The following is a 25288-nucleotide window of genomic DNA, read 5'->3' as shown; positions in this document are numbered from 1 at the left end:
ATGATTATTGTTTTTTTTGTTGTTTTTAATTAACGACACTGTAAAACTTAAACGGGACCACGTACGCATTTCATTTCTTTTACTGTTTTAAAGAGCGTTTGAAGGTTGAAGGAAATTCCTTAAAAAGTGCAAGGGAACGGAGAAGAAAGTGGCCTTAAAAAGTTTTTGAATATATATATATATATATGTCTATATATATACACATATACATTGCCTTTAATTCATCTGGAAACTCGTGACGTGATTGTGTTTGTTAATAAATTAACGAGAGCGATAGGAGGGGGAGGGGCCAGACTAAAGATTGGCGAAGCTGCTTTGACTTTTTCATTTCTTTTCACCCTGGACTTTCAGGGGGGTGAAATGAAGTCGACATGGGTTCATACAAACCGTTTAACACTTTGAACCCGAGCCTTAAGTGAACAAAAGTTGTCCGTCCGCTCTAAATATCTGCTAAAATTAGCGTTTATGTAAAGTGTTTTTCAAAGCCGTCTGCCTTTTTTCTCCCTCCTCCTCCTCCTCCTCCTCCTCCCCCCTCAGCTCTGCAGCACACGCTGCAGATTTAATATTTCATTCCATTAACGACAAAACGATAACAATTATTTCCGCTCCCTTCGCTTGTCAACAAAGTAAGGAGTGATTCATTTTGGGAGGGAAATGAAGAGGAAATGAATTAATAACTGGGACAGAATAAGTAGACAGAACAACAACTCATGACTAAAGCAGAATGGAGGGGAGGGGGTGTTTTTAAAAAAGAAAAGCTAATAAGCTTGAAATTATATTGTAATAATGAGACATTTTCAAAGGGAAAAAGTGAAAGAGCTGCAGCTTGGGGACACAGTGTGTCCGTGCAGCGTTTCCCCATGTAATTCATGTTTTTAATGGCATTTAACAGAACGATGAAAGCTCAATTTACAACAGTCAGATTGTGGAGTTTGAAAACTTTTCTCTGTTTATTGAAGCGAGTCTTTTGGACTTAGTTTGAAAAAAAACCTCTCGCGTCGTCGTCGCTGATTGCTTTCAGATGAAGTGGAAATCGTCGTTGCTGAGGTCAGCGGCGCATTATCGTTTAAATCTACCAGCCTTTGGGCTCCATTTTAAAAAACGACACTGTATATAAACTAACACCCGATGGGCTCTTTTTATGGATGATTTTCCGTTTATTTTTCTTGTTTGTCACTAATTTCATTTTTTTTTTTTGTAAGTGATGAATTTGAAATGTGTTTCAGCCGCTCTGTCTCTTCTCTACTCATGTGTGTGTTGAGGGGTCAGGGGTCAGGCGGGGGTCATCTTTTTGTGAATAAGAGTGTGTGCAGGTTTGATTGTGTCACATTCTGACCTGCCTTCTACATTTTCTCACCTGTTACATTTGACCCGTTGTTGTACAGATGGTTGTACAGAGCTAATGTGGAACTGAAACTCCTCACACTTGTACAGAAAAGAAAAAAAAACCTTAATAAAACAACTTAAAGCATCTGTTTTCTTTTACTTTAAGTAACTTTTACTTTATTACCTCAGGATGTTTCTCTATGAGCAAGTTTACTGACCTGAAGAAGAAAATCTTGACTCACAGAGGGCAGCCATCTTGTGTCGTCATGTTTCTCCAGTGGCCTATAAAGACAAACAAGCCTGTTTTTATGTCTTCATGTATGTTATGTTTAAAGACATCGAAATAATATAGATATTTGACATAATTTCAAAATAAAAGTGTTTCTTTTAATATGGAACGATGAACAGATGACAATATAAACATATTTATGGTGCCAAAATTAATCAGTAAATACATCATCATCGTGAAAATTACAATCATCATAAAACTACTTCATGTTATAATTATTTTCCTGGACAATAATATAAAAAATAAACCTGAGGTCTGTCAGCAAAATTTTGTATTTTACAGCATTTTTGATTATTAGCATACAGTATGTCAGTTAATGGAAAATCAACATTTGATTGGAATTATATAAGGGAAATCAGGCAAAAACAACATGATATGACATGGAAATAAACCAAATCATAGGTTAGACTTGCACAAAAAAGTCAGATTTGTATGTTGCCCAATATTTGACAATAAAGTCATACTTTAGTATGTCGTCAAAAAGTTGACAATTTTTTGGGAAATTTTTATACTATGACTTTTTGATCATTTTTGGACGACATACTATAGTATGACTTTTTTGACCAAAAAATAGACCGCTTAGCAAAACTCAAACTTAAATGACGAAATAAACACCATAGATGACTATGTCCTCTGAAACACCATCAAAAAAGTCATACTATAGGATGTCATCCAAAAATGGTAAAAAAAATGTCAAAGTATTGTATGTCATCCAAAAATGGTCAAAAAAGTCATAGTATTGTACGTCGTCCAAAAATGGTCAAAATTGGTCAAAAAAGTCATACAATAGTATGTCGTCCAAAAAGTCATAGTATAGTATGTCGCCCAAAAATGGTCAGAATTGGTCAAAAAGTCATACTATAGTATGTCATCCAAAAATGGTCAAAAAAGTCATAGTATTGTATGTTGTCCAAAAATGGTCAAAGTTGGTCAAAAAAGTCAAACTATAGTATGTCATCCAAAAGTTGTCAAAAAAGTCATACTATAGTATGTGGTCCAAAAATGGTCAAAATCTCATAGTATGGTCAAAACTTGACAAAAACGTCATACTATACTATATAGTATGTCGTACTATACTATGTCGTCCAAAATGTGACAATTTTTTCTAAAAATAAATTTGGTCCAAAATTGGACAAAAACAACATACTACTATGTCGTCCAAAATCTGAGAATTTTTTGAAAAACATTTTTTTGGTCCAAAACTTGACAAAACGCCATGCTATACTATGTAGTACGTCATACTCTATGTCGTCAAAAATGTGACAATTTTTTGAAATACAAATTTGGTCCGAAATTGGCCAAAAACGTCATACTGTCGTCCAAAATCTGAAAAAAAAATTGAAAAACATTTTTTGGTCCAAAACTTGACAAAAACGTCATACTACACTATGCAGTATGTCATACTATACTATGTCGTCCAAAATGTGACAATTTTCTGTAAAAAAAATTGGTCCAAAATTTAACAACAACAACATACTATACGATGTCGTCCAAAATCTGACAATTTTTTTGAAAAACTTTTTTTTGGTCCAAAACTTGACAAAAACGTCATACTATACTATGTAGTCAACATACTATACTTTGTCGTCCAAAATGTGACAATTTTTTTGAAAAACTTTTTTTTTTTACATACTATAGTATGTCGTCCTAAAATGGTCAAAAAAGTTATACTATGGTATTTCATCCAAAAATGATAAAAAAAACGTCATGGTATAATGTCTTCCAAAAATGGTCAAAATTGGTTAAAAAATGCATAGTATAGTATGTCATCCAAAAATGGTCAAAAACATCATAGTAAAGTTTGTCGTCCAAAAATGGTCAAAAACGTCATAGTATAGTATGTTGTTCAAAAATTGTCAAAAAAGTCATGCTATAGTATGTCGTCCAAAAACGTCATACTATAGTATGTCGTCCAAAAATGGTCAAAAACGTCAAACTATAGTATGTCATCCTAAAATGGTCAAAAATGTCATACTATGGTATGTCGTCCAAAAATGGTCAAAAACATCATAGTATAGTATGTCATCCAAAAATTGTCAAAAAAGTCATAGTATAATTTGTCGTCCAAAATTTAACAATTTTGGGGAAAAAAATGTTTTGTCCAAAATTTGACAAAAGGTCATAGATAATTATGTGGTAGCAAAAATGTCATAGGTTAGTATGTCGTTCAACATTTGACAAAAAATGAGGGTGTGAGCCAAACTTGCACTTGCTTTCTTTATCTTCTCTGCACATTGTTCACTTTATAGGTTTGTATAATTTCTCAGGCATTTATTTTTTTCAAGTTTTTTTTCAAGTTTAAGCATTTTTATTAGATTGTTTTGTGTTTAATTCCATCAGACAAAGAAGCTTCATGTAATAGGTGAAAGGTCAATGGCCCTCTGCTAGGCCCCTGATCCCTGAGCAGACAGATCACAATCCTTTAAAGAAATGACTGTCCTTTTTATTTCCATTGACTCAAAGGTCAATGGCAGGTTTTGTGTTTTATAATTTGTCTTCGTTTTAATTTTTTGTATTTACACCACAACAGTTTTATTTATTTTGTGTATCAGACTGTTGTTAATGTCCATCTCTCGTCCCCATAGACAAGTCTATGTAAAAAAGCCAGGCTTCCAGCAGTCATCATGTTTATGTTTAAATATTTTATGCACACTGACATTATAATTAATTGATGCATTAGGAATAATACCTAATTGTCATTATATCTTCCTAAATCGTAAGTAATTTAACAACATTACGTTATTAAACATTTTAGATTAATTAACCTCCACAATCACTTAAAATCCAAATCCAAAGACACTTTTTTGAAAATAGAATTCTTTGTATTGAGAAACATGAAGAAAAACATGAACACAAGCAATAAAAACATGTACAGACTAATAAGCAGTAATCGTGTATCAATGTTCAACATTAGAATAAATACTATATAGTACTTACAAAATTCTTATTTTTCTCTACATATCTATTATCAATTATATATACATTTACCGTGTGAGTTATACACACACATATAGTTATGTATACACACAAAGGTAATTTTGCAACACTTATTTAAACTTTGTGAAAATGACAATAAGCAATAAAGAAATTGTAACATGGTCATTATGCAGTATTCGCTGTAACAATAACATGAGTAAATAAATGAATACTACATATTTATTCTTTGAATCATTTCATCTTTAAACCATCAAACCATTATATTTTCTATGTATCTATATTTCTCTGTCTAAAATGAACCAAGTGTCTTCATATACAACAAGTTACTGAAAATGGAAAAAAAAAATACATAATATATATATATATATATATATATATATATATATATATATATATATATATAAGCAATAAATGAAAACAAGCTATTAAAAATATGTACCTAAGACAAATCAGACTGGACTCTTCTGGTGTTTGTCTGATATACCTTTGCTTTAACAGACTGAAGGTCCAGTCTGTTTGTGTTGCTATGGAGACAAGAAATCACAGCTCAGTCTGTTTTCTCTGGGCTCCTCGGCAGGTTGAGGAGAGTGGGTCACTGTGTGGTCTGGTCTGGTGTTAGTTCCTGGACATCAGTGATGGCAGGAGCTTCATCAGCTGAGGACACAGGAGCTGGTGTCTCTGGAAACAGGTCAGTGTCCAGTTCAGGACCGGATGCAGGTTTTTCCTCCGCTTCATCCAGACTGTCCTCGGGGTCACTCTGGATGACCACAGGTTCATCACCAGTGGTGCTCAGAGAAGTAGAGTCAGATTCTTTGTCCTCCTGCTGTCCAGACTCCTGACAAACATCTTCAGCAGTGATGACGTCACTCTCTCCACCTTCCACGGGTACCACAGTGTACCAACTAGTACAAACTATGATCCGTTTGACAACAGGAACGAGAGAAGTTGTAGTTTTTCTTTGGAAAACGTCCACAACAGGTGAGTTTCAATGTTCGTCTGAGAGAAATGACTACTGCTGCTGCTGCTGGTCGCTGTAGTCTGTGTGTTTACATACGAACGCGATCAAAGAACAATCTACGTCACGCATGGTCGCGCAGTCTGATTAGTTGTGCGTCGTCACGTGAGCGCCGCGCCAACCGTTCGCTAAGCTAACCTTGTGGCTAACGTTATCGGCTAGCAACGTCGAAACGAAATACACATATACATGTTTCAAGCAAAAAAATGAACCCCTTCATCTAGAAATGCTAACACAGAATCATTGGTTAGTATTGTTTTAACCGCGTCCCGTTCAACAACTTAAACATACGGTTTACCTTTTACAGACTGCCTTCCAAATGGTATATCCCACGGCACGAACTTCTGAGAACTTCCTGTAGTTCAACTGCAGTGCAGAGGTCTCAAGTCTCGAACACGCATTTCACGTCACATGCCATTAGTGATATATGAATGGATGATGCGAAGGCAGATTGCTATGCTGCGTGCATAGTCCAATCATACGGTTATCTTGAATTAGCAACCAATCAGGTAGCCAATCAGAAAATGCTACTACTTCCGGGTAAATACACTGGTTGCAGAATGGATGCTGCACTCCAGCTGGAGTCCTGAGACATGGTTTTGTCAGGGTACTTGTTGTATGAAAATGCAATGTATACGTTGTAAACACAACAAACGCAGCAATATTTCTATATGCAATTTTCAACGAACATTTTAATTACAATTTCCGTGATCATTAAATGTTTTTTTGTGAATTTTCCTTCAATTTGATCATTAGGATGATAATAAAACACAGGACGAAGGATTTTAGGCAAATAAAAAATACTTTTTCTTAACCAACTCAATATTTACCGTTTTAAATTTGACACTAATGACCATAGGTGTGAGTGTGTGAGTGAACGGTTGTTTGTCTGTAGCCCTGTGAACGACTGGAGAACTGTGCACAGTGACCCCACCTATCGCCCTATGTCAGCTGAGATTGGCACCCCCCCCCCCCCGCGACCCTCATGTGGAGGATAAAGCGGTAGAAGATGGATTGATGGATATTTGCAATTTTATCAAACTCAATTTGCATACATGAGCAAACATTTAAAATTTTAAAGTTTTGTAAATTTTTATTCAGAAACAAGTTAACAACAATGTAACAATAAGACAATCTTAAAACATCAATATAACAAAAAAGGTTCCTTTCAACACACACATATGTGCAAAATAAAGTATATGGTACCAATAAAAAAAGGGCAAATAACTAAACAAAAGCAAAAACTACGACAGGTTACTACTCAGAATACAGTACCAGATAAGCTACTTTTATAGATTCACCTGCAGGTTGTAGCTGCACATAGAATATTTCTTTGTACTGGTAATATTAATTGTTTTGTATGCTAATTTATGTTTTCTTTGTAATGTTTCACAAAATCCTGTGTATGACAGTTACCCAGTAAAAGCAAGAGAAGCCAAGCCTTGTGTACTTATTGGAGGACTAATGTTTTTTTGTTTTTTTTAAAGTACACAGCCTGCAAGGACAGTACAGCGACAGAAAAACAACACAATCAGCATTTGTGTCTTCAGATGACTTTTCTCCCAGATCTGCTGAAGCTGCAGCACAGAGCAGGACTCATCACCACTTCCACCTGTTGAGAGAAGATGAAGATGAGGAGAAGAGTCAGAGTCACAGCAGTGAGTCAATGAATATATCAAAAACACCAGTGTCGCGCCTCGCCTACCGATGGTGACGGGACATTAGGAAAAGCTTCTGTGGGTTGTATTAAGCCATAGACAGTGAAGACATTTTGGCAAGTCCACACATCTTTAAATGGGTTTTCAGGGTTAAGACCTGGTTTCAGGGTTAGGCATTTAGTTGTGAAGGTTAAGGTTAGGGTAAAGGGAATGCATTATGTCTATGATGGTATGACGTCGGACACTGATTAACACTCTACTGACCTTACAGTGTCCAGTCTGTAGTCTGGACTCGTCACAAGATCAGACAGAGGCTTCACTCCTGAATCCTGCAGATGGTTCTCACTCAGGTCCAGTTCTCTCAGGTGGGAGGGGTTGGACTTCAGAGCTGAGGCCAGAGAAGAACAGCTGATCTCTGACAAACCGCAGCCACTCAACCTAAATAAAGAATACAACTTTTGAGACTTTAGACAACAACTGTTTGTTTGTGTGCATGTGTGTGTGTGAGTTTGTGAGTGAGAGAGTGTGTGCGTTTCATTTATTCATCAGTGAATCTAAGGATTTTAATGAAATTAAAGTTTAAAAAAAAAAAACAACAGCAGCTTCAGTCAGTGAACTCACTCCAGAGTCTCCAGTCTACAGTTTGGACTCTCCAGTCCAGCACACAGCAGCTTCACTCCTGAATCCTGCAGCCTGTTCCAGCTCAGGTCCAGTTCTCTCAGGTGGGAGTTAGACTTCAGAGCTGAGGCCAGAAAAGAACAGCAGGTCTCGGACAAAATGCAGCAACTCAACCTGAATAAAGAATAAAACATGAAACTTTAGACAACGACTATGTGTGTGTGAGAGCGAGAGAGAGTCTGTGCGTGTGAGAGCATGCAAGTGTGTGAATACAATTAGTTTAGTATGAATAGAATGAAGGTTTATAAAAACAACATCAGCTTCAGTCAGTGAACTCACGTCAGAGTCTCCAGTCTACAGTGTGGACTCTCCAGTCCAGAACACAGCAGCTTCACTCCTGAATCCTGCAGGTTGTTCCAGCCCACGTCCAGATCTCTCAGGTGGGAAGGGTTGGACTTCAGAGCTGAGGCCAGAAATGAACAGTTGATCCCTGACAATCTGCAGCGACTCAACCTGGATAAAGAATAAAACATTGAGAAGTTTTGCTGCTTGAAACCAGTCAGTGTTTGATCATGTGTTCAGAGCAGAGACCACAACTTCACACCGAGTCTCTGAGAGTTCACAATAATCCAGTCTGTGATTATGTTGATAAACCAAACCATTAATCATCACTCATTGATAATGTTATTGATCATGTCCAAACTTACCGAGCTTTTCTGCAGTTCCTTACAGCTGCCATCAGCCTGTGTTTTCCCTTGTCCGATGAGCTGTACTTGTCCAGGTCCAACTCATCCAGAACTTCCTCAGACATCTGCAGCATGTAAGCCAGAGCTGAGCAGTGGACCTCAGAGAGTTTCTGTTTTCTGTCATTTGACTTCATGAACTGCTGAATCTCCTGATGCACTGATTGGTCGTTCATCTCCGTCAGACAGTGGAAGATGTTGATGCTTCTGTCAGGGGAGATGTTGTCTGTGTTCATCTTCTTCAGGTTCTTGATGACACTCTGGATGATTTCTGGACTGTTCTGAGTCTGACCCAGCAGACCTCCGATGAGTCTCTGGTTGGACTCTAGACAGAGTCCATGAAGGAAGCGAACAAACAGGTCCAGGTGACCATTTTCACTTTGAAGTGATTTCTCCGTGGCTTCTTTCAGGAAGTCGTCAAGTGAAAAGTTTCTGCTAAACCCGTTCGAGTCCCCGTCGACTTGCCTGAAGAAGTCCTGCAGTACCTCTGTCTTCCTGTTGGTGAAACAGTGGAACATGTAGACTGCAGCCAGAAACTCCTGAACGCTCAGATGAACAAAACTGTAGACAGTTTTCTGGAAGATAACACACTCGCTTCTGAAGATCTCTGTGCAAACTCCTGAGTACACCGCGGCTTCTGTTACACTAAGACCACACCGCTCCAGGTCTTCTTGGTAGAACATCATGTCACCTTTCTGCAGATGTTCAAAGGCTAGCCTCCCCAGCTTCAGAAGAACGTCCCTGTCAGCCTCCATCAGTTCTTGTGGACTCGTCTCACGTCCTTTATCGTACTTGTTCTTCTTCCTCTTCGTCTGAACCAGAAGGAAGTGTGAGTACAGGTCTGTTAGGGACTTGGGCAGCTCTCCTCTCTGCTCTGTGGTCAACATGTACTCCAGAACTGTAGCACTGATCCAGCAGAAGACTGGGATTTGACACATGATGTGGAGGCTCCTGGATGTCTTGATATGCGAGATGATTCTGCTGGACAGGTCATCTCTGGATCTCTTCCTGAAGTACTCGTCCTTCTGGTCGTCAGTGAAGCCTCGTACTTCTGTTACCCTGTCAACACATGTAGGGGGGACCCGACTGGCTGCTGCAGGTCGGGAAGTTATCCAGATGAGAGCTGAGGGAAGCAGATTCCCCTGGATGAGGTTGGTCAGTAGCACGCTGACCGATGACCTGTGTGTGATGTCAGAAAAAAGCGTCCTGCTGTTGAAGTCCAGTGAGAGTCTGCTTTCATCCAGGCCGTCAAAGATGAACAACAGTTTACAGACAGCGAGCTTCTCTGCACTGACCTTCTGTAATGTTGGATGGAAAACATGGAGCAGCGTGAGAAGACTGTGCTGCTGATCTCTGATCAGGTTCAGCTCCCTGAACGAGAGCAGAATCAGCAGATTCAAATCCTGGTTTTCCGAACCATCGGCCCAGTCCAGAGCGAACTTCTGCACCGAGAATGTTTTTCCAACACCAGCGACGCCGTTGGTCAGGACCACTCTGATGGGTCCCTGCTGGTCAGGTAAGGCTTTAAAGATGTCACAGCACTTGATGGGAGTGTCCTGGACTGTCTTCTTCTTGGAGCTCGTCTCCAGCTGCATCACCTCATGTTGAGTATTGACCTCTTCACCCTGTCCCTCTGTGATGTAGAGCTCAGTGAAGATCCTCTTCAGAAGGGTTCTACTTCCTCTTCCATCAGTTCCTTCAGTGACATGTTCAAATCTCCTCCTCAGACTGATCTTATGTTCATCTAGAACCTCCTGCAGACCAACATCTGCTGAAAGACAAGATACAAAGTCAGAGTAAAGGAAGAATCTGAGCAGCTGATGGTTATTTTCATCATTGACAGAAAAACTAAACATATGCACAATTTTGGTAAAACTAAACAAAAAAAAAACAATAAGAAAAACTGACAACGTTGTTTTATGTTGTTGTCAAATGAAAAACTACAGTAATTTTCGCTGTGAAGACTTCAACAACTGTGATCTGTGAATACAATACTGATATAAAAGCAGGAAATTGTGTGTAAACCTTCATTTCTTGAACCTGCAGGGGGCAGCAGAGAGTTAAACTCAATAATCTTCATGAGTTAACATGAGTAACATTTTTATCCTTTAAACATTTTTATCCTGTCTTACATACTCTGTACACTGATGATCTGTGGTCCATTTCCTGTCCTGGGTCTTTTCCCATAGCAGTGACCACAGCTGGTGGAGACTGGATCCTTCAGGATGTCCTGACACACAGGACAGCAGGACGTCTGCTCGTCCACAGAAACAGCAAACTTGTGTCTGTGAAGACATTTCTTTATTATCAACATCGTCAGTGACGGCTGAGACAGTGAATTAAAACTCTTGTTTGTTGACTGGAGCAAATGTTGAGCATGTGTGTGTGTTAGAGATTGTTGTGTTGTGAACCTATACTTTTATGAATCTCACTCCTTCACAGGACAAACTGTCTCTTACTTTGGTTCACGACTGAAGCCTAGAGGGTGATCCATGGACTGGTCACTCTTCACAGACAGACAGCTGGGTCCTGCAGCCTCAGCTCTTCGTTTCTGGTTCTGACCACTGCAAAAACAATCAGGTTTTTTATCCACATCATATCACAGTCTTAAACTGACAGTGCCAAAGAACTTAATTATTTCTTTTCTAGATTTGACACCTTCATAGACTGATTTACAGCTTATGGTCGATGATCTTTGTGTAAAAAAATGCTTCTACAAATGGGTATAGAAGCAGTAATTTAGTAAAAGTATATTTAAAAATGTTCTGATAATTCTGAGCCTTTAACATGCCGATGACAGCCCCTCCCTCTGTTACAGAGAGATTGACTTGTTCAGGTCATGGTAAGCATCAAGGTTTTGATGCATTTTATGTAGCGGTAGAACTAATCATTGTAATTGTCGTAGTTAGTGAGTTTTTCAGTCAGTTCTAGTTGAGTTTTGAACTTGTAGTTTTATTAGTTTTAGTGATATAACCTTCAGTGATTATTATAATAATTTATATGTTTGTAGTACTGGAAGAAAACGCTGAGAAACAATAACAATAAATGTCTTTAAGCAGTTTCCTCTTATGGTAAATTATTTATTTCAGAAATATGACAAATAAGTTGAAATGAGTCCATGTCAACATTATTATTTTCACTGACTCTAATTTAATTACATCTGGTTGTATTTGTTCATATTATGTCAGATTTTGCATTTTTGCATTTGTGTTTAACACACAACCAAGTCTGTTATCTTGTTGTAGGTGCATTGATTGCAAGTTTTCTCCTCATAAAAGTTTTTATGATGGTTGGTAAACCAGATTTAATGTACATTACTGCCACCTGGAATGATCTGCTGCTAACACGCTTCACTGGACAAACTGTCTCTTACTTTGTCTCTGAGGCTCCAGGTTCACGACTGAAGCCTAGAGGGTGATCCATGGACTGGTCACTCTTCACAGCCAGACAGCTGGGTCCTGCAGACTCAGCTCTCCGTTTCTGGTTCTGACCTCTGCAAACACAAACAGGTTTTTTGATAAGAAACAAGCCTCATTGCGACTTCCAGAGAGGAATGATCTTGACAGAGCCAAATAACTGAATTATTCCTTTTCTAGATTTGATGATCCGCATCTGACACCTTCATTGACTGATTTACAGCTTGTGGCCGCTGATCTTTGTGTAAAAATCGCTTCTACGTCTCTTACTTTGTCTCTGAGGATCCAGGTTCACGACTGAAGCCTAGAGGGTGATCCATGGACTGGTCACTCTTCACAGACAGACAGCTGGGTCCTGCAGACTCAGCTCTCCGTTTCTGGTTCTGACCTCTGCAAACACAAACAGGTTTTTTGATAAGAAACAAGCCTCATTGCAACTTCCAGAGAGGAATGATCTTGACAGAGCCAAATAACTGAATTATTCCTTTTCTAGATTTGATGATCCGCATCTGACACCTTCATTGACTGATTTACAGCTTGTGGCCGCCGATCTTTGTGTAAAAATCGCTTCTACGTCTCTTACTTTGTCTCTGAGGATCCAGGTTCACGACTGAAGCCTAGAGGGTAACTCATGGACTGGTCACTCTTCACAGACAGACATCTGGGTCCTGCGGACTCAGCTCTGTCCTTGTCTTCCTCCACACAATCGCTCATCTGCTGGACTTCAGTCATTCTGAGAGAGACTGAGCTGACACACACAGAAAAACAGGAGAGGAAACAAACATGAAAATATCCAGAGTGATAAAAAAGATCTGGGGCCTGTTGCATAAGAGTAGTATTACAGTTTTTCTCGATTGTTTACACACATTTTCTGAAAGCATGCCTCATGCTCTCAGAATTCTATATACAAATCCAAAAACACACACACAATGGGCAAAACCCCTTAGTAACCCAGTTATTTCTTCTCAAAATGGTATTTTGCTTTCAAATGACACACAAACCGTCATATGAATAGACATTTATAAGAACCAGTTGAACACTGATGTGCTCAATGTAAAACACCATGATGAATGGAAAACACTTCTTCTCCATTGATCATAATGACTTAGGCCTTTTTTTAGTGTTTAGTGTTACACTTACTACAGACAATTCATAAGTGTGTAAAATATTTTATAATATTGTTTTATAGGCCCTGTGATGGACTGGTGAACTGTCCAGGGTGTGACCCCGCCGATCGCCCTATGTCACCCCGCGACCCTCCGGTGGAGGATGAAGCGGTAGATAATGAATGGATTGTTTTTATACTCAAAACACACAGTAACAAATATATTATATTCCTATTTATTTCCCACAAAAACAATGTACACAGTGTCCATCCCAACCAACACAAAGTTGCACATACAGTGGTCTGCAGACAAAACAGAACCCTTTTATGCTAACGCACTGATTGCAAATTGAAAACCTGTGTGACAGTGTTTTCCCATGTGATGGGTCAGTTTGCATCGTAGGGAAATTAACTTCAGAACTTTGAATGACAGTGTGTTCCTTGAAAAAACAAGAGATTTTCTTCTTGAAAAGTGTGCCAAATGCAGAGAATTGTGTGTAGTGTTTTGAAAAAGTGTGTTTTACAACTGCAATTTGAGTGTAAAGCAGGAATTGTGCTTGTAGTTTAGCACAGTTGGTTCAGGGGGTTGGTGCATGAGTTACCTGTTGTGGTCATTGTGTCTCAAGTACCAGCATTTGTGTGTAAACAATTGAGAAAAACTTTAAGATATCTGGTCAATCTGAGAAAGTGGTCCTTAACCTATGCTACTAAATTCCTCCTGACTGAACATCAAACCAGGATGAGGAGACAGGGTTTGGTCAATCCAGGTGTAATTTATCCTGGTAAATTCACATTCACGTCTCTTTGAAGTCGACCATCACAGATTTACCGATGCAGAAATGGAGAAGACGTGTGTCGACAAGCAAACAACAGCTAATCATGGAAACTTATGAAGAGATGAAACCTTTGATACGTTTTTTTTAAAAAGGCCACCCAGTAACTTTTAATATAAAAAGCACCCTTTCTCTTCGTTGTTCTAATGAGCTCCTCACTTACATATCACTACTCATAATATGAGTAGTACTTGACTTGACATATTATTTCAAGTCAAGTCAAGTCATGTTTATTTATAAAGCACATTTAAAAACAACCTCAGTTGAACCAAAGTGCTGCACAGTTATTAAAATACAATATAATCACACACAATATAATAATAAATAAAAACAATAAAGGAATAGTGAGAGCTCATATTTGATCATTAAAGAGTTACCTCTCAGTTTGATTGAAACTCTGCAGCAGAAAATCTCCTATCACGTTTTCCTTGAGGACGTTTATTTGATGTGGCTCTGCGTTCAGTCCAGTGACCAATAATCTGTAAAACAACATGAGTTTTCTGTAAGAGAAGGTGTTTCATGAAATCTGAAGTTCATGCTACTTGCATGAAGCCCACTCTTCTGTGGTGACTGAGTAGCATCTGTGTGATACAAGCAGCCTATGGCCAGTAGATGGTGCTAGGCTACTGTGCTTGTATGTTGTTGAAGGGGTGTTGTCTGCATTAGTCAGCTGACAGGAAAATAAAGTTTAATGAATTGATATCCAGAGATATCCCAAATACATGAGCCTCTGACTTTATCACATTATCACACAGTTCTGATAGTTCAGAAAATCCTTTATTTAGATTTTCCATGTGTGCATTTGAGGATTAGAAAATGACAGAGTAAACGTACTTCATACTACTTGTGCATGAAGTAAATAACGTGTTTTATCCAATAAAATAGAAACCATAAACTAGTAAAAATTGTGGATTTTATCCCACTAAAAATTTAGACAAAAAGTTAGAATCTTGTTCATTTTAAGAAATTTTGACCTTGGATTACTCCCCCCAAAAAAGGCCAGGTGATCTTTTTTTTTAAATGACGTATATCGTGTATTCATAAACGTCCATTATAATCCGTCAGGATTACGTCAGTGTGAATTTAGTAGCACAGGTTAAATCTCGCGTTCAGTCTACGCTCGAGACAGGCCTAAGATCAAAGTTTGTTTAACACACACACGCGCACACACACACGCACATACACACAAATAAAATCATCATGTATAGCCATATATTATCATCATAATCATATAAACAACTCACTCGCTCTTCTGCCCTTCTGTTGCGCAGTTAAAATGACGACGACGGGGGAGAAAACAGTCACAGGACGGTTTCACTTTCACGTCTCCTCCCTTTTTCCCACCTTCTCTTTTTTCCAGGATTTCCAGGAAGCCGCGCCGATGGTCTCCTCTGGAGTTCGGTCACTAAACTGGAGCTGGAGCTTCCTCAGTCTGTCTGTCTTGGAACTATCGATATTTGGCTGAATGGTGGTGGCCAAACCAGGCTTCGTGAAACTTTGAATCCAACTTTGAATCCACCTGGACATAGTATTTAGAATTAATCGAGCACGTGGGCGACATCTGCTGGCACGGCGGTAGTTGTGCAGCCTCTGAAATGTGAACAATGACATGAATGAAGCTGAAGTCAAGTGAAGTATCTTACTTCAATAATTCGTAATCATTTTGAAACGGATTTATAAATGTGTAATCAAATTACTCCCTGGACAGAGCAAATATGTATAAGTCTGTGAATGTAATTCATGTTATTTCAGCATAATATGATATATTCATATTACAATGTAATAGAGCTAAAGTGGAGCTTCTAAAGATTTGACTTTGACTTTGACTTTGCGGCCCAGGAACCATCAGAGGAAGTGAAGTCTACAAGTGAAGTCTACAGTTCCACTTAGGTCCAAACTTTCAGTTCTGCTATTAATGAGTGGCACGAGGACGTTTTAAATCACAAGACAGCAAATCTATTTTTGAATTATTTATTAATTCAGAGTGGAGGATTCTTTTAGCCACACTTTCAGATTATCTATCACCCTCAATAGTGCTTTCATTGATTCATCACTATTAGTCACATATTGATTATTTCTGTTCCAGTGCACCATTCAAATGTTTTCATTATTAAATGTATTCCATGTTAATAGTTGAACAAATACCAATTTTTATACCCAGTTGTTACTTGTGTGTTCCTTTGAAGAAGAACATTGAGACTCATTAAATGATTGAGATTGAAATAATAAAACTATTACAATTTGCTCCAATCAAAGCTGGTTAATTGATTGACAAATGGCAGAAAAAAAGGTCGTTGCATTGGCCGGGAATCGAACCCGGGCCTCCCGCGTGGCAGGCGAGAATTCTACCACTGAACCACCAATGCTTGATGAAACCGCATATGTCATCAATCGGTATTCTGTCGTTACACTTTTTGTATTACCTTCTACGATTGGACGGCTCCCCAATTGCTAGGACTACAAAGAACTTTACCGAATGTAAATAAATAAATTTATGAACAATGAACACAGGGTGTATATATAGATAAATAAAGGGATAACCAGCAAATGGTGGAGATATATTGTGTAAGCTACTTACTGTGATCGAGCTAGTCCTCACCTAGCTTTCCGTGCTCAAATCGACCGCTCCTAAATGTCAGTGTCCTAAACGGCCCTAAAACGTTTCCCATTCATTCTCTATGGTAGTGCTAAACCACTACGGATGTAATGCGCATCCCGGCCACTCGCACCTTTGGCGCTGTAAGCACTCCGTCTCTCTAAATCGTTTCCCATTCATTCTCTATGGTAGTGCTAAACCACTACGGATGTAATGCGCCTCCCGGCCACTCGCGAACTTTGTGAAATGTGAAGTGCGCTCATATTCTCTCATTTACGTCAATTCCTTACGTCAATTCTAATTAAACGGCCCAAACCAAGCAGTCCTATTTCCGGTTCTATACATAATAGTCCTATCGAAAGCGATCACAACGTACTGAAAAGAAAATGTTACAGTATGTCAAAACAACTATATCATATTATATTATAGTGATTATATGTAAAAAATAATAATGTAAACATTAGTAAGATGTATAGTAGCTCTATACTGCAAACAGTGGAGCTGTAGTCATTTCGTCATATTCTTAGAAAAGGTTGATAATTAAAAATGAACAAATAAAATGAGACGAAAAGTGAGAAAAGTGTAACTGCACTATATACAGTATTTGAGATACATTTTACTAATGTATTATTTGACATTATTATATTTGACTTCTAATGTAACCTTTTCTTTTGAGTATGTTGTGTACGCTTTCGATATAACTTTATTTTGAAAACCAGAAATAGGACTTGGTTTGGAGAAGAATTGACGTAAAGGAGAGAATATGGGCGCACTTCGCAATCAGGAGCGGCTGATTTGATTAAGGATAGCCAAGTGACGGCTGGCTTGACCGCAATATCTATCATACATGTCACATTATTTTCTCTAAACGTAATGACAGATATACAGTCAAATATGACTGCACAATGAACACAATTTTAAAAGGATGTGTTCATTGATATTGCAATATTACAGTCGTCAGCGTGAGCTGTGTCCACGAGGTGGCGATAGCTACATGCTAGTTCTCTGTGGCTCTAAGGATGCTGGGAAGTTTACGCTGCGGAAGTGTCCACGATAACACACTGCACAGAGGTAAAAACTATGAGAAATGAGAGAATATTTGTATGTAAAAGACCTTATTGCGAGTGTTTGCAACGCTTTATCACTTATTGGCAAGTGTCCCCGCTGTTTACAACTCACAAGTTATCTAGTTTGTATTCATGAACGCAGACGTTGTGGAACTTTGAATTAGCATGTTGCTAATACCGTTTATCTGTATTTGTACATACAGGTTGCTCGCTGCACGATAGGTAAAGTTAGCAGAGAGACCACAGAGGAAGAGGGACCTCTAAACATGGTGAGTACAATACTAAGCAGTGCTCCCCTAACACTCAACTCAATAAATATTACGTGATATTAGGTAAATATTATATTTCACGAGTTGCACAAACAAACAGCTCTGTGGGACAGCACAGTGAGAAAGCTTGTTGGTTAACCTAATAACATTTAAAGAGACATCAATTTTCTCATTTGTTAATGTCAAGCAGGGTTCTTCAATCATGTTCCTGGGGACCCACTGCTCTGCATGTTTTAGACGTTTCCTTGATTCAACACACCTGATTCAAATGATCGGGCTTCTGCAGATCTTGTTGATGAGCTTAACATTTGAATCAGGTGTGTTGGAGCAAGGAAACTTCTAAAGCATGCAGGGCAGCGGGTCCCCAGGACCAGGATTGAAGAACCCTGTCTTAGATTTTTTTTCTGCATTGCTTAAGATCCTCTTCACAGCCTGATTGTAACCAATTAATTAATACATTGTCACAAAAAAATAAAAAATGTCAGTCAGCTGCAGAACGGACAGGCCTGTAAAAACACCACCCAACCATATTGAACAGCCTGAACAAATGAATTGGATCGTGATACAAGCCTTACATACAAACTGTATCAACTAATAAAAGCGGTGTGTAATGTAAATGAAAATAATAAATAATGTGAATTGTGTTCATACATCAATGAGATGCGCCGTTACATTTGCGTATTTTATGAAAAATACCTAAGCCCATAGCACCACCTTCCACGACTGGCTGAATTGCTGATTGATATGACTACCAAGAAGTTTACCTAATGTAAAACAATAAATATATGAATGAATGAATGACTAAAAGGATAGGTAAACCAGTAGATGGAGTAGATGTCTTGTATAAGCTACTGGTTAAGCCGGTGGTCACTTGGCTTTCCGTATATATCTATATCTATATCTATATATATATCTATATATATATAGATATAGATATATATATAGATATATATATATATATATATATATCTATATATATAGATATATATATATATATCTATATATATATATACACATATAGGGGTGTGTATGTAAAAAATGTGCAAAGAAATGCACATACACCTCTTCCATGCTCAGAATACAGTGCCAGAGCTTATGCTAGCTTGGTAGATCCAACGAGACAGTTGCAGCAACGTTATGGCAAAAAACAAACGCAAGACTTTTTTTGGGAAAGCTACTGCCAAGAAAAAGGTAGATGCAGAGCGATCGAAGATCAGTGTGAACGTCGGTGCTGCATTTGAACAGTGGCGACAACTGAAAGCCCAGAAAGGACATGGTGGCTCTGTTTCTAATGGACCGGTAGTTTAACTTTATGTCTTTGTGAACTTTTTTCGAGTATTTGTTGTTTTTTCATCATCGCGTTGTCAATTGAACAAGTGTCCAAAAAACTTAGCGTGACCTAAAAGTACCCGTGAACTGCGCAGTGCACGTGAATCTGTGTTCGTTGCGCGTTTCTGTGCCCTGGAGGCGTGAAGTCTGAAAAAAGGGGCTTGGACTTGGTGACCATTTTGTGATTTTTAGCTTAATACAGTGGTATACACATCAATGTATTTCGTATACAGGAGGACACAAGCACTGTGATGTCCTGGTTTTCCAGTCCCGTGTACAACCGTTACTGGCAGCACTACTACCAGGCCATGGCTTGGCACCAGAGACACAGACGTGCCTACAGTAAAGCCCTGGAGGCCGCCTACGGCCCCGGCTACAGCTGGGAGCAGTTTCCCAGCAGCCCGCAGCGATACGCGGACTGGCACGCTCCAAAGAGTGACGAGTGCGAGGAGTGGGATGAGGAGAGCAGCTCTGACAGCGAGATCGAGTGTGATGTCAGCAACATGGAGATCAGCGAGGAGCTACGGCAGTACTTTGCCCAGACGGAGAGACACAAAGAGGAGCTGAGTAGGTGTCTCCATCACTTCATGGTTCAGTGTGGTTTATAGTTTAAGTGTAAAGATTCTTAGAAATAAAAATTGTTAATCTAAGAGTATTCTTAGAATAAACTATATACTTTAAGCCAGGGTGTTGTTTTACGGAGGCATACAGAGTATGCATTTTAAATTGTGAATAGGAATACTTTCTGGTATGAGAAGGCCACCGTAAATCACTGACACACACTTTCTCACACTTGAGAAAGGGAGGATGTTAACAGAGGAGTTCTTTAGGTCTTTCCCTTTCCATTCTCATCATTAGATCTCACCGTTTCTTACACACTTGAACCTTTTATTCATGACTAATTTGTCTTGCCTGCACAAGGTGAGCACATAACAGAGCCAAGTACCTAAAAATAATCTTGTCTTCCTGTCCTTCCAGAGAAGCAGATGGAGGCCGAGCAGCAGGACTGCTACGTGCTGGCTGACCAGGACCTGCGCGGCGGCGGCGGCTCCCAGCAAAGCACCGGAGCTCCTCCCATCGAGCGACCGGGCGAGAGGCGCGTGGCAGAGATGAAGAAGCTGTACGGCAAGGACTCCGCCAAGATCTTGGCCATTGAGACGGCAATGCAGCTCACGTTTGATAGAAACTGTGACCGGAAGCAGCCAAAGTACTGGCCTGTGATCCCTCTGAAACTGTAACTGTGCTGCAGGCAGAACCATCAAATCAAAGGTATTTTAGGCACCAAGGACCCATACACACAAGTTGAAGTACACATAAAGACTTTTTAAATCGTCACCTTACCTTTTCATAGATAAACATGATCATCTTTATAACCCTTTACCCTAGACGTAACGTATACAACGGCGCTTGCTCCCTGTCTTCTTCATTTTTGCTGTACTTCTGTGGCGGCCTTACAGTACCGATGCTTCATCCTGCAGCAGCTCCTCTCATAACAAATGTTTCAATGCACTCTGTGATGTGCCTGTGTTTAAGGAGAAATCTTGAATATTCTCTTTTTTAAACGGAAGTTTTTTGTGTGTTTTTTTTTTTTTTTACATAATAAATTGTTATTTGTTTGGATAAAACCTGCTTGTGGTTTCTGTTCTTGATGACACGCTGTAGCTGTAATTCAGCTTTTTCTACATTTAGAAACTGGGTCAGTGTTTTGTTAGTGTATATGTCATTGAGGATTTCCAGTGCTGAAGCTGCACTTCACATGCATATTTGTTCATTCAGAGAACGTCCACAGTGTAGGTGTAATATTTTAGCTGCCTATTACCATTATTTATGGGTCAGGCTGACATGTCATCGCAGATGTTTATGTATATGTGTATACATGTATACGTATATGTGTATATATGTGTATGTATGTATATGTATATATGTATATATATATATATATGTATGTAATAAGTGTATATATATGTGTGTATATATATATATATTTTGTTTATATCATAAATACAATAAAAAGATAATCATTAATTTCATTAAGGAAATCATTAATTAAGATGATGCTTGGGGTATGTTTGGATTTTGGATTTATCATAACTCCACCCAACTCACCCCCCCCCCCCCCCCCCCCCCCCGTTCTCTTCGGAAAGCTGCACAGCCCCCTAAACCAAACACACCACCACCACACTTCACTTTTTCAAACAGCCAGTGGACAAACATCATCTGGGAGTTGTTGGGTTTGTTTTTGTTTTGTTTTTTTAATTCTCCGTTTTCCACTGGAGCTGAAACACTGAAACATGGGTGAGTGAAAACCTGCTCCTGGCTGTTGTTTCCAGGTCTCTCTGTGCGCTTCACTTCAATTTGCACACGTCTGTTAATCAGTTTAAAAGCTCAGAGGCTCCCGCGTCTGTTAACTTTCCCCAATTCACCCCTGGACTCTTACACTACCGTGCACAGCAAACCAAACAACACATTATTTGCTGCAGCTGCTTAATTGTTTGCAAGTATTTCTCTTGTTGTGGCTTTTTATGTATGTTCTTAATGTAAACTATATTTCTTGATCTGTGGAGTGCAGCGTGTGCTGGACAGAGCATATTAGAGCTTTGAAAGATTAAGATCCGTTGTTTCCACACACTGCTGGTGCATATGTGTTTCCAGACCTTTCTTTAAATATGAAAGTATTTTTAAATACTTTACCAGAACATTTTAATCCCATAGCGCTTCACTGTAATGCTCCGTCGTTTGTCTCCTGTTTCAAGGTAAACTAAACACCTCATCCTTCACATGTCCACTCCTAATGAAAGGGCTGATTGGCTTAAGAGGGAGGTTTAACCAAACCGTAGACCTTTAAAAACAGATTAATGTTTTGGGTCTAGTACACACTGAATGTTCCTGCATGGACAGTCCAAATCTAAGAATCTCCTTTGTTTCTGCCTCTTTCTCTCCTTCTCCTTCTCTTTCGCTCCCCATTCATAACATCTGTTTCCAATAAGGGAGCAGGTCTGTTTATCGCCTTCAGGGCCCGGTGAGAAGTTGAGAACAGACAGGATGTAGCCAAGTGACATGATTTAGTGCCATGCAGGAGCCGGAGACATTTTCCTGCGGGGAGCAATCGTAAAAAAAGAAACTTCTCTCGTTTCGTCTCCGGTGTAAGTTCGGCCCGTTTTGTTCCCTCCAAAAACCAGCTTCTTCTGTCTCATCATCTTCAGCAACGTTCGTGTGCATCTGGTCCTCTCATCATCTCCCTGCTCATTGTGTTCATTGTTATTCCTCTGCCCCCCTCCTCCTCCTCCTCCTCTGTCATGAATTCACTCTTTGTGCTCACTCTTTTCTCTTTTGCATGTGGAAATTCATATCCTCTTGCATCCTCTCCTGTGGATTCCAGCTGTGGTATGGATACAGAGCTGCAGCAGATGGACTTCAAAGTCCACACATTTTGAAAGGACTGTTTTATTCTGAGGGAATAACTGAACACTCCGCTAAAATGGAATGATCCATTCACCCGATAACAAAGCCACTAAATCTGTTTATAAGTATTTTAAAAGCCGGTATATTAAGACGAGACATGATGACACCCAAGTAGTGTATTTTTTTAAGCATATACTGAACATCCTAAAACTGTGGGATGAAACCTTTGAATCTCATGTCTTCTGGTGACATGAAGATGAGATTTGTATGCTGCAGCTGTATACCCACAAACGCTCCCTCTGTCAGGTCTGATAGTATTGCTTGACAGAGCCTGTTTTCAGAGTGAAAATATCATTGAAAATAACCCAAAAAAAAGTCACTAAAAGTTGCATACTATGTCTTTAAAATACTTTTGCGACTACAAATATTCATTGAAAATGGGATGAAATCCTCAGAAAATTAAGTTTTTCAGCATTAAAGGTCCAGTGTGTAACATTCGGGAGGGTTTATTTGCAGAAATTTAATATACTAACAATATCTATAAGTGTATAATTGCTTTAAATTATTAATAATAAAAAAATAATTAGCCTTTTATATGTCCTTAAGGAAGGGGTTAGTTTACAGAGTCAGCCATCTTGTGCCACCATGTTTCCACAGCAGCCGAAACGTCATAAATTAAGTAAATAATATGAAACGATATTCTTTTTCTGTTTTCAAAATCTGCTCTCCCACCATCAGATGTCACTAATAATCACACACTGGACCTTTGACAAATACAGTGTATCTCATAATATATGGAATACGGCCTTGTTTGATGCTGTCCAGGTGCATGAACATCATCGCAGGGTCCTGAGGAGAATAGCTGCTCCTCAAACCCGTGTGTAGTCGAATGATGAAAGGCAACGTGGAGGTCAGCTGCAGGTCAGGGAGGATGGAGCTCGGTCTGGAATGACATGATAGAAAGTGACCAGCAAATAAATAAAGAAAAAAAGGTGATAAAAGAGTGATCCATCACAGTGTCTCCTTCCATCAACATTAGTCATTCCCTTTAGTTATTTAGACACTGTCATCTTGTCCTTTTCTTCATCTCCAACTCCTCCAGCAACTCTACTTCATCTTCCTGTCTACGAGTCGATTTTGTGATACCACTGATCTCTCTCCTGGAACCAAACTATATCACAGAAATTGACAGCATGAGGAGCAGCCAGTTTCCTCGCAGCAAAATCATTACTTGGCTTATGTTTTTTCTATATGTATTATTGATTTTGCTAGAGATTAGTTTTTTTTGTAAGGCTTTGAAAAGTGCTCTGACAAAAAAGGGAAGAAAAGGTAGTTTTTTTTTGGGGGGGCAACAGTTCAAACATACATCCACGTTTTCTCTACACTTCAAGCTCAGTCCAGTGGCTATACTCTGTGTTGGAGACAATCGATGCTGTGAGGACCTGTTGCCATGGCAACACTGCGATGAGGAGGCCTCAGAGGCATCTCAAATCCGGGGCACATGCGGACCCTGTGATCACGCAGGCCCACGCAGGCAAAAAATAGATAGTACGTTCATATGCAAATGAGCGACAGACAGCAGGGGATTGGCGTTATCTGTCATTTCCTGCTATCGCTCTGACACCTCTGCAGTGATGATGATGAGGATGATGATATTGAGTCCAATGCGCTTTGTATTTTCTCCAAACAGTGATAGCTGTTGAGCCCCGAAAACCTCACTTATCCCTACATCACTGCAGGAGGAGGGGCTGCACTTCAGGCACCTGAGTCACATGACTTTTTTGCAGAAGTCACATGGTACAAGGGTGTATTGCCCGTGTGTGTGTGTGTGTGTGTGAATGACGGCATAACGTCATGCGAAACAGACTGTGGACCAAATCTGGGCCAGCGGGATTAGCAGCTCGTCGGATAAATTGCGGGATGGACTGGGGATGGTTGTGTAGGACAGTGTGTGTGTGTGTGTGTGTGTGTGTGTGTGTGTGTGTGTGTGTGTGTGTGTGTGTGTGTGTGTGTGTGTGTGTGTGTGTGTGTGTGTGTGTGTGTGTGTGTGTGTGTGTGTGTGTGTGTGTGTGTGTGTGTGTGTGTGTGTGTGTGTGTGTGTGTGTGTGTGTTAGTTAAGCTGTCCGTACTAGCAGGAGTCAGATATTAAAAATAAGGCATGATATAGCAGAGATTCTCTATGATTTGACATTTGTACATGGCTCATGTAGAGGGTTAGTGTCCAGTCAGCTGCTGCAGTCGTCATTTGGACCAAAGACCAGACGTGAAAGAGTAAAAACATACATTTTTAAATATCTTATACAGTTCAAAGTTCAGCAAAGTTCAGCTCTTTGCTGCATTGCTGTGCTTCATTTGTTTAATTGTTAAAATAACACTCAAGATAAACACATCTGTTTGGAATATCCCTACCCTTAAAACTGACCTGGGATCCTCAGCGTAATTGTTTGTCCATGTGAGTGGTTGAGGTGGATTAACCTTTTGTCAGCAGCATCTGACGCCTCTGCACCGCAGGGACGCGCGGGAAGCGTCTCCTTTGGTGACCGTCAGCTGAGGGCCTGTGTGTGTGTGTGTGTGTGTGGGATTGGCCGAGGTGGAAAGTGGGTCATCATTACCACAGATTAAGGGCCCGGATCTCAACACACATGCATATACGTATATAAACACACATACACACTCAGGTGAGAG

The 25288-nt window shown here is 39.5% G+C and overlaps 2 protein-coding genes across 2 annotated transcripts; one reads left to right on the top strand and one right to left on the bottom strand.

Moving 5' to 3' along the window:
• Positions 1-6734: 6734 nt before the first annotated feature.
• LOC310938526 (NACHT, LRR and PYD domains-containing protein 12-like) lies at positions 6735-15261 on the bottom strand. Its single transcript, XM_083903042.1, has 11 exons — positions 15185-15261; positions 14318-14419; positions 12586-12750; positions 12273-12392; positions 11960-12079; positions 11046-11150; positions 10723-10871; positions 8551-10357; positions 8183-8356; positions 7847-8017; positions 6735-7663 (listed from the first exon to the last, which is right to left on the bottom strand). Exons 3-11 carry the CDS (start codon positions 12732-12734, stop codon positions 7474-7476), a joined length of 2985 nt encoding a protein of 994 aa, XP_083759168.1. The 5' UTR covers positions 12735-12750; positions 14318-14419; positions 15185-15261; the 3' UTR covers positions 6735-7473.
• Positions 15262-17571: 2310 nt separating this feature from the next.
• gemin8 (gem (nuclear organelle) associated protein 8) lies at positions 17572-20676 on the top strand. The gene is made up of 4 exons (XM_083903069.1): positions 17572-17607; positions 17807-17872; positions 19435-19768; positions 20180-20676. The coding sequence occupies exons 2-4, from the start codon at positions 17870-17872 to the stop codon at positions 20437-20439; spliced, it is 597 nt and encodes a 198-aa protein (XP_083759195.1). The 5' UTR covers positions 17572-17607; positions 17807-17869; the 3' UTR covers positions 20440-20676.
• The last annotated feature ends 4612 nt before the right edge of the window (positions 20677-25288 follow it).

Source organism: Microchirus variegatus (genome assembly GCF_963457635.1).
Source record: "Microchirus variegatus genome assembly, chromosome: 16".
In the NCBI taxonomy this organism is placed as follows: Eukaryota; Metazoa; Chordata; class Actinopteri; order Pleuronectiformes; family Soleidae; genus Microchirus; species Microchirus variegatus.
Note: the sequence above shows the minus strand (reverse complement) of the source record. Positions and strands in the feature narration are given on the sequence as shown.

Excerpts from the sequence above, each read along its gene's own strand:
- LOC310938526 (XM_083903042.1), bottom strand. The coding sequence starts at position 12,734 with ATGACTGAAGTCCAGCAGATGAGCGATTGTGTGGAGGAAGACAAGGAC. Across the intron at positions 12,080-12,272 it reads CCTGGATCCTCAGAGACAAA|AGGTCAGAACCAGAAACGGA; the intron begins GTAAGAGACGTA and ends TTGTGTTTGCAG. Across the intron at positions 10,872-11,045 it reads GGCTTCAGTCGTGAACCAAA|ACACAAGTTTGCTGTTTCTG; the intron begins GTAAGAGACAGT and ends ATGTCTTCACAG.
- gemin8 (XM_083903069.1), top strand. Across the intron at positions 19,769-20,179 it reads GAGACACAAAGAGGAGCTGA|AGAAGCAGATGGAGGCCGAG; the intron begins GTAGGTGTCTCC and ends CTGTCCTTCCAG.